Source organism: Pyrus communis, chromosome 9, assembly GCF_041283825.1.
Source record: "Pyrus communis isolate YQ-2024b chromosome 9, ASM4128382v1, whole genome shotgun sequence".
Taxonomy (NCBI): domain Eukaryota; kingdom Viridiplantae; phylum Streptophyta; class Magnoliopsida; order Rosales; family Rosaceae; genus Pyrus; species Pyrus communis.
The window spans coordinates 8,251,055-8,267,428 of record NC_142573.1 but is presented as its reverse complement, the minus strand read 5'-3'; the positions used below and the strand labels follow the sequence as shown (position 1 = coordinate 8,267,428).

The window sequence follows — 16,374 nt, the reverse complement described above, 5'->3', positions numbered from 1 at the left end:
TAAGATACAAATTGGAACATTATCAGTGTCATTTATTAGTTGTGGGCTATTTGACCTTCTCTTTAAATTATCGACCTATAGTATTCAATCTAATGAAATTAATAAATAAAATGACAGTGAAAATTCAAACTCATAACCTATTAACCCTAAAGTATCACTGAATTAATAGCTAATTGTATTAGTTTTGTATTTTTTTTTTTTTTTTGAACAAACGATATCTTCTACACTAAAAAATAAGGGGTTAGGCTAAGCCTCACAATGTTCTAGCAATAATGTGGTTCAAATTCGCCTTTGATGAGAATCTAACCTAAGACCTATCACTTACAAGTGAAGAAAAATACTACTAGACCGTAGCACTAAGTGGCTATTAGTTTTGTACTTAAATTATCTAGAAACGGTTCGACCCTAAATATTGAATCTCACAATTGAAACAACCAATCACTCGCAGGCGCTTTGCATTTTATGTCAGCAACTTGACGCAAGAAAAAGAAACAAGCTAAAACTAGTTAGAGCATCCTTAATCAAATTACAAAATTAAAAAAGATATTAAAAATTGAACAATTAACAACATTGCATATGAAAAGAAGACATTTGGTATCGAGTCCGCTGAAAAAGATAAAAGATAAATATATATGTTTTTCATATATATATATATATATATATGTATATATATATACATACATTGGTCAAGAATTTTGTCCCTAAGATAAGTCATTCTACCTAACTTTTCTGCTTTAAGTCCCCTCAATTTTCTCAAAACATGTAACTCCTGTTCTCATTGGCAGAAGTATTAGAACTGGGCGGCCTAGCAGAAGAAGGCACTTGGGATGCAGCACCCTCCCTCAGAAACTCATGATGATCATGATCGGACGACAGTCCCATCACCATGTTTGTGGGCCCCACTCTTGATGACAATCTCTCAAGAAACCCATGATCTCCACCGTTAACGTTGTCGTTGTTGTTGTTCAGCGAAAACAAGTATTGCTGGCTCTGACGTTGTTGGTATTGTTGCTGTTGTTGTTGCAAGAGTTGTTGCTGCTGAGGCTGTAGAGGATAGTACCCCGCCGCCCCGGGAGGCACAACAAAGTTCTGTGGCCTGGTGGGGCCGAGGCCAAAGCTAAGATTCGACGCACCAGTGGGAAACGACGCCGTAGTAGGACCCCCAGTGAATTGCTGCACCATGGCACGAAAGTTGGTAGTGTCCGTGCTGAGTAGCGTGGTGGGAGTTCTTCTTGAGGCTCTAGACCTTTTCCGAGCCGGCTTCGAAACTCGGCCTTGATCCGGGCTCAAGCTGTTGTTGGTGCTGGAGCTCGGGTGACCTAAACCGGCATGACCCGGTAAAGATGAAGTTGTAGTGGTCGTGGTGACGTCGGTGGCATCAGAGACTTGATCCTGGCAAAACATTGAAGCAGGAGTAGAAGAATTGAGGTTTTGGGTGTAGAATTGGAACCACTGATCATTAGGGTTATTGGACATGGTTCCGGTACTACTACTTATTGTCGAGAGAGAGAGAGAGAGAGAGAGAGAGAGAGAGAGAGAGAAATGAGGAAAAACAAATTTGAGTTTAGGGTTAGAGGGAAGGAATGAGAGGGTGGGTAAGCTATATTTATCAAAGGTGGGAATAGGGTCAAAGGAAGACTTTTATGGGATGATCGTGACCGTTGATTTGGGAGATATGGGTATATGTCACGTGAGGGTGGTGGCTGTGGGCAGGAAAAATAAAAGATGTTTTTTTTTTTTTTTTTTTTGGTGAAAAGAAAAATAAAAGATGTTTGGCAAATGAAAAATAGCTTAGCTTTTAGGTTTAACTGGAAGGTAATTGTATAAATTAAGCATATTTGCATATTCGTGAGAACAGTGGCGTCTACCGTGTGCATGGTTTCCTGGAAGCAACACATAGGCAGACGAAACGCCAGCATGATAATGGTGGCGTCAGCACGGTGGTGACCACGTTAGAAAGAGACTGGTGGAGGAGGAGGAGGAGGAGGAGGAGGAGGAGGAGGAGGTGGGTGACATCACCTGTGACACCTGGAAGACGTCTTTGCAGCCGCAATGAAACAACTAAGCACTTTCCAGCCTCCAAATCCCTCTGTATTTATGTCTGTGATACTTAAGTTACGGTCCTTGGTTTCTAACTGTTATAAATTTAAACCTTATACATTTTAGGTTTTTTATTAAAATCTCTCTCCTGCCACATAAATGACATAATAATAAAAGAGATGCAAATAATACCAATAAATACTCAACCGTTTTTTTGCTTTCATTTACACTACCAATTCAATTATATAAGATTGCTTATGGGTTTTGATAAAATAATAATAATAATTGCTTATGGGTGCATTCTAGATTATAAAAAAAAAATGGGATTTTATTTTATTTTTATAAAATATGAGTACATGTATGTACTAAAATTTGGCTACATTTTACGTATAAAAAATTGGTATATTTAACATACCAAATCGATACATTTAATACAAAAAAGGGGCACATTTTATATAACAAAAAATGGGTACATTTTATATAAAAAACAATGGGTACATTATATATATATATATATATATATATATATATATATATATATATGTATATATATATAACAATGGTACATTTTAGAGTAAAAAAATAAATAGATTTTACATTAAAAAATGGGTACATTTTACATAAAAATGGTGCTTACAAAAAAAAAAAGGATACATTTTTCATATAAGAAAGTGGTACATTTGTAAAGAAAAATGGGTACATTATAAATAAATTATGTGTCACATCCCGGGCCCGACTCCATCGTAGCACGATATTGTCCACTTTGTCCGATTTGGACTCCGACCACGCCCTCACGGTTTTTGTTTCTGGGAACTCACACGAGAACTTCCCAGTGAGTCACCCATCATGGGAGTGACCTCGCGCGAACTTGCTTAACTTCAGAGTTCCGATGGAGTCTGAAGCCAATGAGCTCTCAAAAGGCATCGTGCTAGGTAGAGATGGGAATATACATATAAGGCTTACAGGATCCACTCCCCTGGACAATGTGAGATGTTACATTATGGGTATGAATGTGACATCCCACATCGCACAGGGGAGTGATCCTTATATGTATATTCCCATCTCTACCTAGCACGAGGCCTTTTGGGAGCTCACTGGCTTCGGGTTCTATCAGAACTCCGAAGTTAAGTGAGAAAGGGGCTAAAGCAATACTATGATGGATGACCCACTGGGAAGTTACTCGTGAGTTCCCAGAAACAAAACCGTGAGGGAATGGTAAGCCCAAAGCGGACAATATCGTGCTACGGTGGTGGAGCGGGCCCAGAAAGTGATCCGTCCTGGGCTGGGATGTGACAATGAATAAAAGGTTAAAAAAATTATGACTACAAATAAAAGTTAAAAAAATAAGGGACAAAAAGAAATTAATTATGGGTACAAATTAAAATTTAAAAGAAAATTGGTACAATTTAAAAAAAGGGTTGCAAATTAAAAAATGGGTACAAACTAGAAATATAAATATATGATGAAAAGTTTAGCCATAAATATAAATATACCAAATGTAACAGTTCTAACACTAAATGAATATACTTAAAAATAAAATTTAACTATCTTGACGTGTAAATATTTTATTTTTGAAATAATTAATGACATTTATTAAATCCAAGGACCTTGATCAAAAATTGAAAAAGAATAAGATTTTACTCGGTAAAGTAGAAAAAATAAGGATGAAAACCTTAATTTCTTCTAATTTCTTTTAATTGCATTTTTCTTTGTTCAATTATTTCCTTTTGAAGCATATGCATGAGGTATTCTGGTGCTTTCTAGTTTCTAGTTGATATAACTTAGTTCTAATAATAGTGCACCTTTTTATATATTGTGCTAAAAAATGCAGATACATGTTCCTGGATAGTTCAATCATTAAGAAACAATTTGTCCCATTATTTGACTCTTTTTTTTGTTGGCTGAATAAAAGTCGAGCCGTTGAGAAGAAACCAACGAAACTCTAGGTCACATTTTGGCCAAATCCTTTTTATTGTTGTTGAGATAAATCCAGATCATAAACCTAATAAGCATAAGTCCTGGAGATGTACAATTTCAGCCATGTTTATTTAGGAGGAATGAATTCGTAAAGAATGAGTATCATTTTCATTTTTCTCTTACTAACAATCAAAGATTTGATAGGAATCAGTGTAATTCTTGTGAGGATATGAATGTAAAAGAGTTTTACATCGGTGAAAGGAGAAACGCCTTTCAAGGACTTATAAGGTTGAACTATTCTCGATATTGCCACTTAGTTTTATGTTGGAGCCACAACTTTCTTCACAATAATATAATTTATTAGGCCCAGTGTGAAACCTAACGATCACACATACTCCACATCACCTAATTTGTGCTTTCCACACAGATGAGGGATGTGTGAAGATGTGAAGGTGAAAGGAGAAATCTTGCACTAAATCTCTCCATATCTAATAAATTAGTATTAATCGTTTAACAATATATATATATATATATATGTAGGCTTTCTTATTTTTAATGAAAAAAAGGTGATTCTGTTTATCTACCAAAGATAGAAAATTATTCAGAATGGCATTAACTCCAAAGAATAGGAAAAACAGTATTTCGTCTTTCTCTTGCCATTTGATAATTTTCTTACTTTTTTGAGCTGATTGGAGCCATCTGATTCAGCCATGGCTGGCTGTAGACTTTCCACTTTAAAAGGCGAAATAAATTTCTGAATTTTCCAGGAGTTCAAGACCAAACTATATAGTTCTATGCATTGGCTTTGTGCCTCATGTCCTGAAACAATCATTTTTTGAACTAAGAATATGAACCACGCAGAAAGATAAACAAACCAAAGTCGTCCTTGATTGGTTTTCCAATTGCCTCCTATGTTTATGGATGTAGACTTTTCTACTTTGAATGTTCTTTAGTTTATGTCGAGTTTTCTTCCTCTCATCATTCCAATGACTATTATTCTGTTCAAATCGAGCCGACATGTGTTGGATGAACAATGTTTGGAGTAGAATTCTCTCCCTTCCTAATCTCTCTCCCCTTTCATACCCCTCCTATTTAAATGGTTGCGGTTACGTCACGTCTATATCTTATTTTGAATTTTTTATATCGAGAATAAGACCAAAAAAAAGTATGAGAGGAGGGAATGGTAATAGGAGATGAGAGAATCCTACTCCACAATGTTTTGGCTCCTATATAGAGAGTCCGGATCCTCTTTGTGAGGATCCCGAGGATCCCGAGGATCTATGAATGGTGTCCGTTCATCGTACATCATGTGGTCAGAAATCATTTTAAATATTTTTATTTAAAAATAACCATAAACAGTACTTAACAAAAACTAACCGCATGATATACGATGAATGAACACAATTCACAGATCTTCAGGTTCCTCACCAAAAGAATTCGGAGAGGATCTTGTTGGCTATCTATACTAATTAATAAAACACTCATTGTCAACCAAAATCCTATAAAATTACCAGTTTAACCCTCTAATTAAAACAGAACATGAATAAGAAATATGGGGCAGAAATGTAATTTCACACAACCAAATTTTGCTTTTTTTTTTTTTCAAAGCCTCACCAACATGTAATCTTAACATATGTCTAATTTGAAATAAAAAAATAAAAATAAAATTTCTCAGTACCACATTCTTTGTCACTCTCTTCCTTTCTCCTTTTATTTCAAAAACAAAAATAAAAAATTTTCACATACACTTTGTGTGTGCCTACATGCTTGTAGATATTAAAGTAACCTAACAACACCTCTATTCTCCAGACCAAGTGACACGTCCAAAATACAAAGTGGTAATTATCATCTCTTTTCTTCCTATTCCTTTTAAGTAAAAGTCCAAGTCTTTCTTCATCAATCTGCCTCACAAGCAGATAAAAATGTAGTCTCTCAAAGAGAGAGAGAGAGAGAGAGAGAGAGAGAAGAGCCAAAGAAGGACACGTTAGGCGGAATATAGATGCAATTAATTAAGATTTAAGAATATGAATCCATGATAGTGAATAGTGATATGAAATTTCAAACAGATGATGTCCGCGTTCCCCGCGTTCCTTTTGACAAGTATTCACTTCTTCAAATGTCTAAATAGAGTCCTATATATTTACACATATATGTATAAATCATAATTATATGGCTATTTGAAGTTCTTAATAGCTCAGTGTGTATGTGAACATATATAGGTTATGATCCCTGAGATAATTCAGTAATTTACTAACCTGATCTCTCTACCTTTTCTCCACACTTGGCTCATATATCTTGTTCATAATATTGTCGGCACTCTGTAGCAGGTAAAAATGGACGATGTTGGGCAATTCTTTAAGAGTTAAACCCAACAAATATTAAGGATTACCCTCCTTTCAAAAAAATCAACTTTATCGGTTGCGTCAAATAAACATGCAAAAGCAAAAACATTCTCATCCAACTATTGTTGAATGAGAAGTACTTGCGTCGGTCATGCAAACAAGAGAGTGCACTTACAATAGTCCTTGTGTCGGTCACGCAAACACATAACTAACTCATAATTATCGATGCATACGAGTCCGAATGTAAGATACATGCACCACAGTCCAGAAAGCCATCCCTGTTGAATAAGTTGATGCTTGCCATTAGAAGCCTCCTAGGCCAAGGCTCCAAAACCCTTGGGTTTCTGACTTATGTTTAGGTTCATGAGTAATGTTATTCATATCATGTTTTTATACCACATTTTCATACCACTTTAGATAGCATCTGATATGGACAACTACATCATTTGAAAAATTTGCAAAACCCAAGGAAAGGAAGGAGAAAGATTCCTCATATATCACAATCATCATTTAATTAACTAGTTTTTCTTAATTATTAGTTTATTAAATAATGAACTAAATTTAAAAATCTGATTAATTCAAATGATGTGACTGTCCACATCAGATGGTACCTAATGTGGTATGAAAATGTAATACAAAAATATAACATGAATAACATTACTCTTCTAGGTTTATACATAATATCAGCCTGGGCCATTAGCCACATACAACAGAAAAAAGTCTAAGTAAACTGTTTAGTATTTACAAATGGAAGTGGGTTAGTAGAAGGTGGATGGTTTAATTTCTCCCTCACAGATGACTTAAAAATTTGGATAGAGCATCCGATCACGTCATTTGTAGAATAACTCTCTAGCTTGAACTACGACCTCTTTTATTTTGGTTCCATCTGATTTGATGTAAAGCATTGTCACGTCAATTGTAGAGTAAATCTAAACATGAGATATGACCTCTTTTATTTTAATCTCATTCGATCTTGTGTAAAAATTACGGTAATGAGATGGTTTTTATTGACTCATTGTTTGGTTAGGCTCTGGATAACAGTGCTTCCCTGATTTTAGTGGGCAGCAAAGGAGTGTGACACAAAAGTAACCACCCAAAGAACCCACAACTTCCATTTTTTTACTAAATCTTAACACCTCCGCTAGTAAATTATGTCATGCTTCCAACATTCCAGTGTTGTGCATGTATAAAAATAGACTTAATTGGATTAATCGTCTTTATAATGATAGGGTAGTTGGAAGATAGTTTATGTGGTAAAAAAAAAAAAAATTAAGATTTAAGCCTCTGTGGTAAAATCTGTTAAAATTTATGCTCAAAATTGAAAATTCTGTCAACTTTCTGTTAATTATTAGCACGTGAGCCAGCCCCACCTATTAACAATTAACGAAGAGGTCCGTTTTAGCCTAATATGTGTATGGAGAGTTCCGTTTTAGTTTAATATGTACAGCTCACGTGCTAATAATTAACAAAAATTTGACGAAATTTTCAATCCTGGGCATAAATCTTAACAAACTTTACCCCAATAGCTTAAATCCTAGTTTTTTCACCACGTGAGCTATCTTCCAACTACCTGTCACCACGACTATTAATCCCAAGTAATAATATCCCCAGCCGAATCCCACTGCTCCAACTCAAGAACTGCGCCTCACTATTTGCCTGACAGCCATGGTTGGTTCTTCTCTGTTACATCTTCTTCCCCAACTCTCATTAATCTCAACTTTCAAAGAAGTGAATTTGGTTACTTCTACTCTTCAAGCACCACCCATCTTCTCAATTCCAAGCCCAAGCACTGTCCTCTCAGTTATCTCTCTTTCTTATACTGTCCTCTCAGGGATCTCTCTTTCTTTTACTGCAACGCGGTGAAATGAAAGGGTTAACCATGAAGAGATGGCGGAGCATCATAAAAAATTTTCATCATACCTAACGAGTCTTAAAAAGTACAATAAAACTTCTTGAGAAGAGAAACGTGGTGGAAGAATGTATGACAAAATTCAACTTACATTGTTCCAACATCTTTTTGTACAATTGCTCAATGAAAGAACATACGAAAACATCTATATACCGAAAAAACTTGGATATATGAGTTTCATCTTTTTCAATCCTCGTTTACAAACACGAGGCTTAATTTACAACTGGACGACAGCGTCTTCATTTAAATGGATGGCCATCGTCTCTCAGCTATTTTGGTGGGCGCTTATCACTTCGATGCTTGACCGAGAAGCCTACAGACTGTTCCTGCAACCAAAGAGCATTAAGCTCAGAAAAGAAAATCCAATGTCAAATAGGAAACAGAAGTCCAATTAGGCTATCCAGATGCCCACCATATCTTGCGGATTGCCCCTAATCTCAAAACAGCCATGTATGTTCGGCGCTATGGAACTAGGTTGTAGCTGCATCTAAAATAAAGCCAAAACAACATACTGCTACTTTAGTATTTGAATGTGATGAATCGTACTGCTTGATAGAATGCCATGTACGAAAAATCCAGTACCATTCCTTGCATGCTCTGTTGGGTCCCTAAGTGACGAATACGTGTTGGTAACGGATGAACCTGTCCCTGAATGAAATCAAAAGAAAATGTTTGCATTCTGAATCGAAATGAAAAATCAAGTTCAGAATGAATAAAGATTTGGGTCATACATGGGTGGCCCGTTGGTTGCCATCATAACCCTCACGGATTGGAGAAATTGAGTTCAACTGTCCCTGATATAACTACCATTGGATGAAAATACTGTAAGCTGTATACCTATCAACACACTCTTATTGCATTATTCTGGGATAACATAGCTGTTTCATATTACCCATTCAGATTCTTGCTGAGGAACATGACAATTATCAATCTGATGTGCTCTGGACTTCATCAGTTCCTACATTTACAAAACATAGTGAAGTGAATCGTAATATATTACAGTCGAAAACAAAGAATCAATGAGGGAGAGTTTCCGAACAAAAAGGATCATGAGACAAACCATCTGCTGGCACCTGTGATATCTACAATGTCAACATCTTTATCTGACTCAACACTTTTGTCTGCATTCAATCCATCAACTTCCTTAAAACGATCACTTGTCAGAGAACTAAAATGCTCCTTGTCAACATTTATCTCATCATTGACATCTACAATGTCAACATCTCTATCTGACACAACACTTTGTTCTGCATTCAACCCATCAACTTCCTTAAAATGACCACCCGTTGTCTGAGAACTAACATTCACCTCAACATTTATCTCATATGGGACATCTACAACGTTGACATCTTTATCTGACATAACACTTACTTCTGCACTCAATCCATCAACTTCCTTTACAAGCTCACCCGTTGCTGGAGATGTAACTCACTCCTCCTCGACATTTACCGCATCCGCAACATCTACAATGTCAACATCTTTATCCGATCCTACACTTTGATCTGCATTCAAATCAACTTCCTTAACACGATCACTCATTGTCAGAGAACTAACACGCTCCTCCTCAACATTTACCTCACCAGTGATATCTACAATGTCAACATGTTTATCTGACCCAACGTTTTGTTCTGCATTCAATCCATCAACTTCCTTAACACGATCACTCGCTATCGGCGAACTTGGCTCTGCCTCGACATTTATCTCATAAGTGACATCTACAATGTTAACATCTTTATCTGACCTAATGTCTAACTGGTCCTGCTCACATGAGGGCAGTTCAAGATCTCTCTCCACACAATCAAACAAAGCTTACACAACACAAAAGCTCATTTCATTGAATTACCTGATACAAAAAATCAATAATAACAGCTTCAAAATTAAGAAATAAATATGAAAAATTGTTAAAAATAAAAATAAAAAAAAACCTACAAAATTCAAAATTGTAAAGTACTGCAAAATTCAAAGTTTCAAAGTGAAGTGCGCTCTTTGCTAACTAATTTTGTAGGATGCACGAAGGAAAATAAGCAGAAAGTAAAATGGTGAAAAAAGAAAGGGAATTGGTGATTACCCATTCGTTTTTGGGAGCTCAGCAGCAGCAGCAACTAGAACATCTCCACTCAGTTATGAGAAATTGCAAGACTTGAGCGTTTCTTTCTGTTTTTACTCAATTTTCCCAGGAACCAAACAGGTCCTGCGTCCAACCAGAAAGGAGAAAAATCAATGTCACGTAAATGAAAAGGGAAGTGCTTGTACCTGCGCAAGTCAGTTTTCACGCTACCACCACGCGCGGACTGAAACACAGAGAGAGAGAGAGAGGAGAGAGGAGAGAGGAGAGATTCAAGTCCGGTAGTAGGTCGGGTTGAAGTTCACGGGTAATCGGGTATAAATTTTTAATTTTTGGGTGGGTTTTATTTAGACGCCAAAATTTTCGAGGGATAATACTTAAATTATTGGAAAAATTCACATAGCCGCGCAATAAATTATATTATCAGAACCGTTCAATTTTTTTATTTTCTTTTAAAGATTACTTTAATAAAAAAAATTATTCAAATTGAAAATCGTTTAGTTATTCAAATATACACGATTTATTATAAGTATGTTATTTAATACTCACAACGTTGATTCATCAAGAATACCCTCACGAATGCATGTAAAACATATATTTGAAACCAGATAAAAGACGAAACATAACTTCAAACTGTACTTTGCCATCCATTTACCTCACAGAAATTTACATGAACCTGTCTGCCTCCACACGGCGGCGGACGGGCGACTCAGGAGGATGAAGTTAGGACCTGCTTTGCGTTGCACAACATACTTTTACAGACCTCAAGCACATTAACCTCAATATCTTCACTAACTAGGCATTGATTAGTACGTTCGAGATACCGATCCGCTGAACGAATCTAAAATACACTTGACACTACATTGTAGTTCTATTTTGGCACAGTGCGATGCTAAGTTACGATGAATGAAGTGGCAAATGTCATCTCAGACCTCAGTACAGCCCCTTCATATTACGTCCTCTATGGAAGTAAACTTTCGGCTTAAACACGGCACCTCGGAGGCAGAAGGAGAGCCGAGGCCAAAAGAGGGATCTGGAACCACTTCAGGGTTTAGTTTCTGATTACCAAACAAGTTTAAGTACAACGTTAACCAACTCCGAGGGCTGTACAGCTATATGGCACGTGTTTCTTCCTTAGGAGTGTCTTGAAGCATCGTCATGCAACTGCGAAGATCTCAGATGCGGATCATCCTGCATTGGAGTTACAAAACCCAATAAAGTAAAACCATACATAATACCAGTGCAGTTTCTTCAGGATATAAACAAACATCCTGTAAATTGAAAACATACCTGCAGGCTGTAACTGAAACTACTTGATGGTCTGAAGTCCAACTGTCCCTACATGATTAGAGCAGATTTTGAGAAAGTTGTTACATGAATATGCAGACACACGGAAAAATTTCTCTAAGAAGCGATTCAAACGAATATGAAAATACTGTACCATCCCATGAATGCTTTGCTGAGCCCCGAAGAAACCATCATGGTTGGGTGCTATTGAATTCAGTTGTCCCTACAAGTTATATGAACCCAATTAAATCAAATTCATACAACTATTATGTAGAAATATAATATCGTGTCTGTACGGCTCCAAAGGAAATCTTAACATATTAAAGTCCTGACATTATTTCGACTTACCAGCCCTTGCATACTCTGCTGGTTAACATAGTAACTGTCATGAGGTGGCTCCATCAAGTTTAACTGTACCTGCACGCACCAGTTATGAAATTTCACAAATGATATAAGAAAGATGCATGTGAGAATTTAAAATAAACGATACGAGAAAAGAGTATGCAATACCAGTCCGTGCACATTCTGTTGGGCACCATAATATCCATTAAGGGCTATACCGTCTGAGCTTAAGTTCTCCTACAAGCATAAAAGTTCAGATTAACATATGCAAAATCAATCATTTTTAAAATAAAAAATAACATAAGGAATGGACAAACCATTTGCTGCAAGCTGTCTTGTGATTCAACAAGTACACCGTCTTGCTTTGCCGGCACCTGCAAAATAGAAACATACTTCAATAATCGTTCTTACATTTGACTCAAGTTAACTGGTTAAAGTAAAGCCATCAACCATCAACTTCAGAACATACCTTTCTTTTCCTATTTGTATTTCTCTTCCTAATTGCTTTTGCAGTAGGGATTCCTTGATTCTCTTCTTCCGCTTCACGAATACCATGAACAGTACCACTGAACTCTATGACAGTACCATTAGAGTTATTCACATTCACACAATTCTTCAAAGCTTCAACAAGTGTGCGGAGAGCAACATTATAAGTTTCTTCAGATGATGATCCTTCTTCGCTCAACTCGATGGCTCGCTTGCATAAATCATTGTAGCGTTGCACCCTAGTCTGTACTCGCTCTGTTTCTTCAACCATTGATTGCCTAATCTTTGCATCTTTTGTCCACCTCTTCAAAATATAATGAGATGGGATGCTCGAGAGGCCACACATTTGGAGAACAATCAGTGTGTGTCTACAAAGGAAACCTTTGTACTCAAACAAATGACAGGAACAAAAAACCTCTGACTTCGTTTCGTTCCAGGCTACCATGAAATATTCATCCTTTTCACAGTCTTGAACTCTGAATGTAGTAGTTGGTCCATCTTCATGTTCTTTCCTTGGCTGGCAGCCAACTACACCCAAAACCTCAACTTGGAACTTTTTGAATACCGCATGCGTGTAAACCGTTGACATTTGTTTTTCCCAAGGCGAAGGAGATTTTAACGCAGGCTGTTTGTGCCATGTATCAAAATCCGCAATTGATTCCTCTTCATACCTATTTTGCAGAATTGTTCCATATTGTTTCACAAATTCTCTCAGACTAATTTTCTTGTGTATGTATTTATCGAAGAAAGAGTTCATACTTTCAGAACGCTGAGGTGTGCACATTCCAGCTAAAAAAGTATCTCCTATATAAGTAGGCACCCATCTATTACGATCATCATACAGCAATCGGATCCATTCATCATCTTGAAGTTCAAAACTATTAACCATCTCCCACCATCTAAGGACAAACTGTTCATCTGTCGAGGACTTGAAAATGCATTCGTTAAACTTAGACAGGAAATTGTCATGCCGTTTGATTACATGAGCAAGAGTTTCAGGGATCTTTTCCAGTATACTCCAAAGTGAAAAGCAGTGACGTGCATCTGGAAAGACTTCGCCAATTGCTGCCTTCAGGGTTTGGTCTTGATCAGTGATAATCACTTTAGGACCTTGCCCACCCATTGCTCTAAGCCATGTCTTCAACAACCATACAAATGTTGATTTTGTATCATCAGCAACCAATGCACAACCAAGCAACATTGACTGAAAGTGGTTGTTCACCCCAACAAAAGGAGCAAATGGCAACTTATCGTTTATTTTGATGTAAGAAGTATCAAAAGAGACAACATCGTTAAAACTCTTGTAATCACTCCGACTTTTTGCATCAACCCAAAACAAATTTCTCAGACGCTGCTCTTCATTCAAATCTATAGCATAGAAGAAGTTAGGATTCTCCTTCTGGATACGCTTAAAGTATTCAAGCATTACCTGAGCATCTCCCAAATCCAGGCTCAAGTCCCGGCACTTATCAAACTGATAGTTTGTGTCAGCCTGAGGAAACCCAGTACTTTGGTACCCACCAGAGTGTCTAGACATTTCAACATACATCTTTCTTGTCCGTTCACTAACTGCATGCAAAATGTCAATATTATTCTTTTCAGCTAACTTTACATTCCTATGAATCCGAAAATGATATGCCAAAGCAGGTAAAAGCTCATGATTATGCTCCTTTATGAATTCATGAATAATCCACTTTCCATCTGCCCTTCTCTTCACATGCATGCTGGCTTTGCAATCTGTCTTTTTCACAGTTGGTCGACGACTAGTCCCACTATCTGATTCTGGAGTGACTCCATATCTTGAACATGCAAATTTGGCATCAATAAATTCCTTTGATTTCTTTGAGCGCCGGCTGTTTTTGATTGAAGTAGTGAATCCCATAGACTTGGCATATTCTTGATAAAATGAGTATGCTGCCTCATGCGATTCGAATTCAATGCCATTACAAGGTTCAAAATCTGCTTCACCCTCAAACACTTGAACGTCCTTCTCGGGAGAAGTAATGACTCCACCACCTCTATTCTGCACTTCTTCCGCAACAGCAACCATATTCATATTTTCATTTACTGCACCACCACTCATTTTTTCTGGACCATCCACCACTGTTTCACCCAAATTTTGATTTCTATCCATGATGTCTAGCTACAAGTAGTTTGCTATCTATTTCAGTGAATAAACTCCTTTTGTTCCAACAGACCATCATAATAACCCCTAAAGAAAAAAGGTACAATAAGAAACAACAATAAGTGACAAGAAATGCAAGTCCTGTTCAGGGTGTTAAAAGATACTCAGAGATCATCTCTGTCGTTAGCAAAATTCTAACCAACTTGGCCAGCAAACCTAACAAAAAAACTCCTGGACCATGTGAACACTCGAGAATTCTGTGTCATTCTGTTTTGCACTCTTCGTTAGTGATGTAAAACACACATGATTGTGCGGATAAAAAAACCTCGCCAAGTGCAAAATACACCACTTTGGCACCCAAAATGCCCCTCTCCTAGACTCTTACCGGGTACATATAAATCGTAGTTAAGCCAGTTCAAACTCAATCAGCAATTGTCAATATATTTCACTTTGGTAACCAAAACTAGTACTTAATAATCAAAATGGAACATAACAAGCACATAAAATATCGCTCGAAAAAAACTAGTACTTATTAACTAGAGCAGCGAGCACCCCGAGTTTGAATCTCCTCCCCCTCCCCCTCCCCATAGTTTAACTAGACTAGAATATCCCGCTGCAGTTTAATTTACTATTCTTCACTACACTAAGTACAATACATTCTATCACTTAAACAGTAATAACTATTCCATGATTCCATCCACATTGTGGATCTGTGATTAATTAATGCCAAATAAGAAAGTTATGATCTTTTCTTTTTACCCTCTGTTTGGCAGCTGAGAAAGCTGCTGAAATGGAAAGAAAATTCTAAAGTCTAGACCTTTATCATGCTTTAACATATTTTTCTAACCTCTGAAAAACAAGCTTAGAAAGGAAAAAAAAAACATTATAAATCAAAATTAGTAACTCCAGTTTCCTTTTTCCCCGTGACTTTCTCAGCAGCCAAACACAAAACAACACGAATTTCACCCAGGAAAATCAACAAGTTTCAGTAAGTGATTCAGAGAGAGAAAGAGAGAGATTGAGAGAGAGACCTCAAGTGAAGAATCAGAGAAGAAGAACGGAACGGCGAGTGGGGAATTCCGCGAGTGGGCGAGAAGCGGGTCGAATTTGGGAAAGCTTCGGGGGTTGGATCTTCACACGCTCACTCGCCGAAGCAAACGGGGATCTGGCAGGAAACTGGCGAATTCCACTCGCTTTGTTCACACGCTCTAATCTTCGTTTCTGTCTCTCTTCCTTCTCGGCGCGTCAAGATGTTTCTTTTCTGGACAATTTCATATGATATATACGGCTGAATAATATCTGGTTCCGAGACACACGCGTGGCGCGTGATTAGTTTAAATTATCAACGAGTTAAAAACCTGATCTAATTCTGAAGATTCGTGAATCGTTCATCGTACATTGTATGATCAATTTTTGTCAAGTGCTATTTGTATTTAATTTTAAATAAAAATATTTAAAATGATTTCTGACCGCAAAATGTACGATGAACGAATACAATTCAAAGATATCTGGAATCCTCACAAAAAGGATCGCATAAGGATTCGGATTGCTAATTCAATACGATTATGATAGTTTCTTTCCAAATAATTAAATGTTTTTTTTAATTAGTGTATCTAAGTTTTTGATCCGACTAATCACTAGGCTCTCTGTTTGACCCCACAATATTTGGAGGGCGAGAAACACCAGCATTTGTTAGGTGAATACCGTGCAAGAGAGTCGAACACTAAATCACTTGAGAGCAAACCAAGGACTTGACCGCTAGACGAACAACTCTTAGGTCAAATAATAATGTTATTAGATCTCAAAATTGTGAACAAATATGGTATGTGGTGGGAAAAAAATAAAGTGTAATTATTATTAC

General features: G+C 37.0%; 3 protein-coding genes across 6 annotated transcripts; all 3 read right to left on the bottom strand.

Annotated features, from left to right (window-relative positions):
• Positions 1-602: 602 nt before the first annotated feature.
• Positions 603-1,562, bottom strand: LOC137740478 (uncharacterized). Its single transcript, XM_068480338.2, has one exon. It carries the CDS (start codon positions 1,474-1,476, stop codon positions 754-756), a length of 723 nt encoding a protein of 240 aa, XP_068336439.2. The 5' UTR covers positions 1,477-1,562; the 3' UTR covers positions 603-753.
• A 6,663-nt stretch (positions 1,563-8,225) lies between these two features.
• LOC137740821 (protein FAR1-RELATED SEQUENCE 2-like) lies at positions 8,226-10,506 on the bottom strand. 3 transcript variants are annotated; one of them, XM_088699956.1, is made up of 7 exons: positions 10,277-10,506; positions 9,269-10,051; positions 9,101-9,166; positions 8,940-9,011; positions 8,791-8,856; positions 8,621-8,695; positions 8,226-8,534 (listed from the first exon to the last, which is right to left on the bottom strand). In XM_088699956.1, the coding sequence occupies exons 2-7, from the start codon at positions 9,269-9,271 to the stop codon at positions 8,478-8,480; spliced, it is 339 nt and encodes a 112-aa protein (XP_088556082.1). In that variant the 5' UTR covers positions 9,272-10,051; positions 10,277-10,506; the 3' UTR covers positions 8,226-8,477. The 3 variants fall into 3 exon arrangements, with proteins under 3 accessions (XP_088556082.1, XP_088556084.1, XP_088556083.1); XM_088699958.1 differs by having other exon boundaries at positions 8,940-9,002; positions 10,277-10,496; XM_088699957.1 differs by having other exon boundaries at positions 8,226-8,528; positions 10,277-10,483.
• Positions 10,507-10,896: 390 nt separating this feature from the next.
• Positions 10,897-15,820, bottom strand: FAR1 (FRS (FAR1 Related Sequences) transcription factor family). 2 transcript variants are annotated; one of them, XM_068479015.2, is made up of 8 exons: positions 15,545-15,820; positions 12,372-14,600; positions 12,220-12,276; positions 12,071-12,139; positions 11,909-11,977; positions 11,715-11,783; positions 11,564-11,611; positions 10,897-11,464 (listed from the first exon to the last, which is right to left on the bottom strand). In XM_068479015.2, the coding sequence occupies exons 2-8, from the start codon at positions 14,520-14,522 to the stop codon at positions 11,408-11,410; spliced, it is 2,520 nt and encodes an 839-aa protein (XP_068335116.2). In that variant the 5' UTR covers positions 14,523-14,600; positions 15,545-15,820; the 3' UTR covers positions 10,897-11,407. The 2 variants fall into 2 exon arrangements, with proteins under 2 accessions (XP_068335116.2, XP_068335117.2); XM_068479016.2 differs by having other exon boundaries at positions 11,564-11,605.
• Positions 15,821-16,374: the final 554 nt, after the last annotated feature.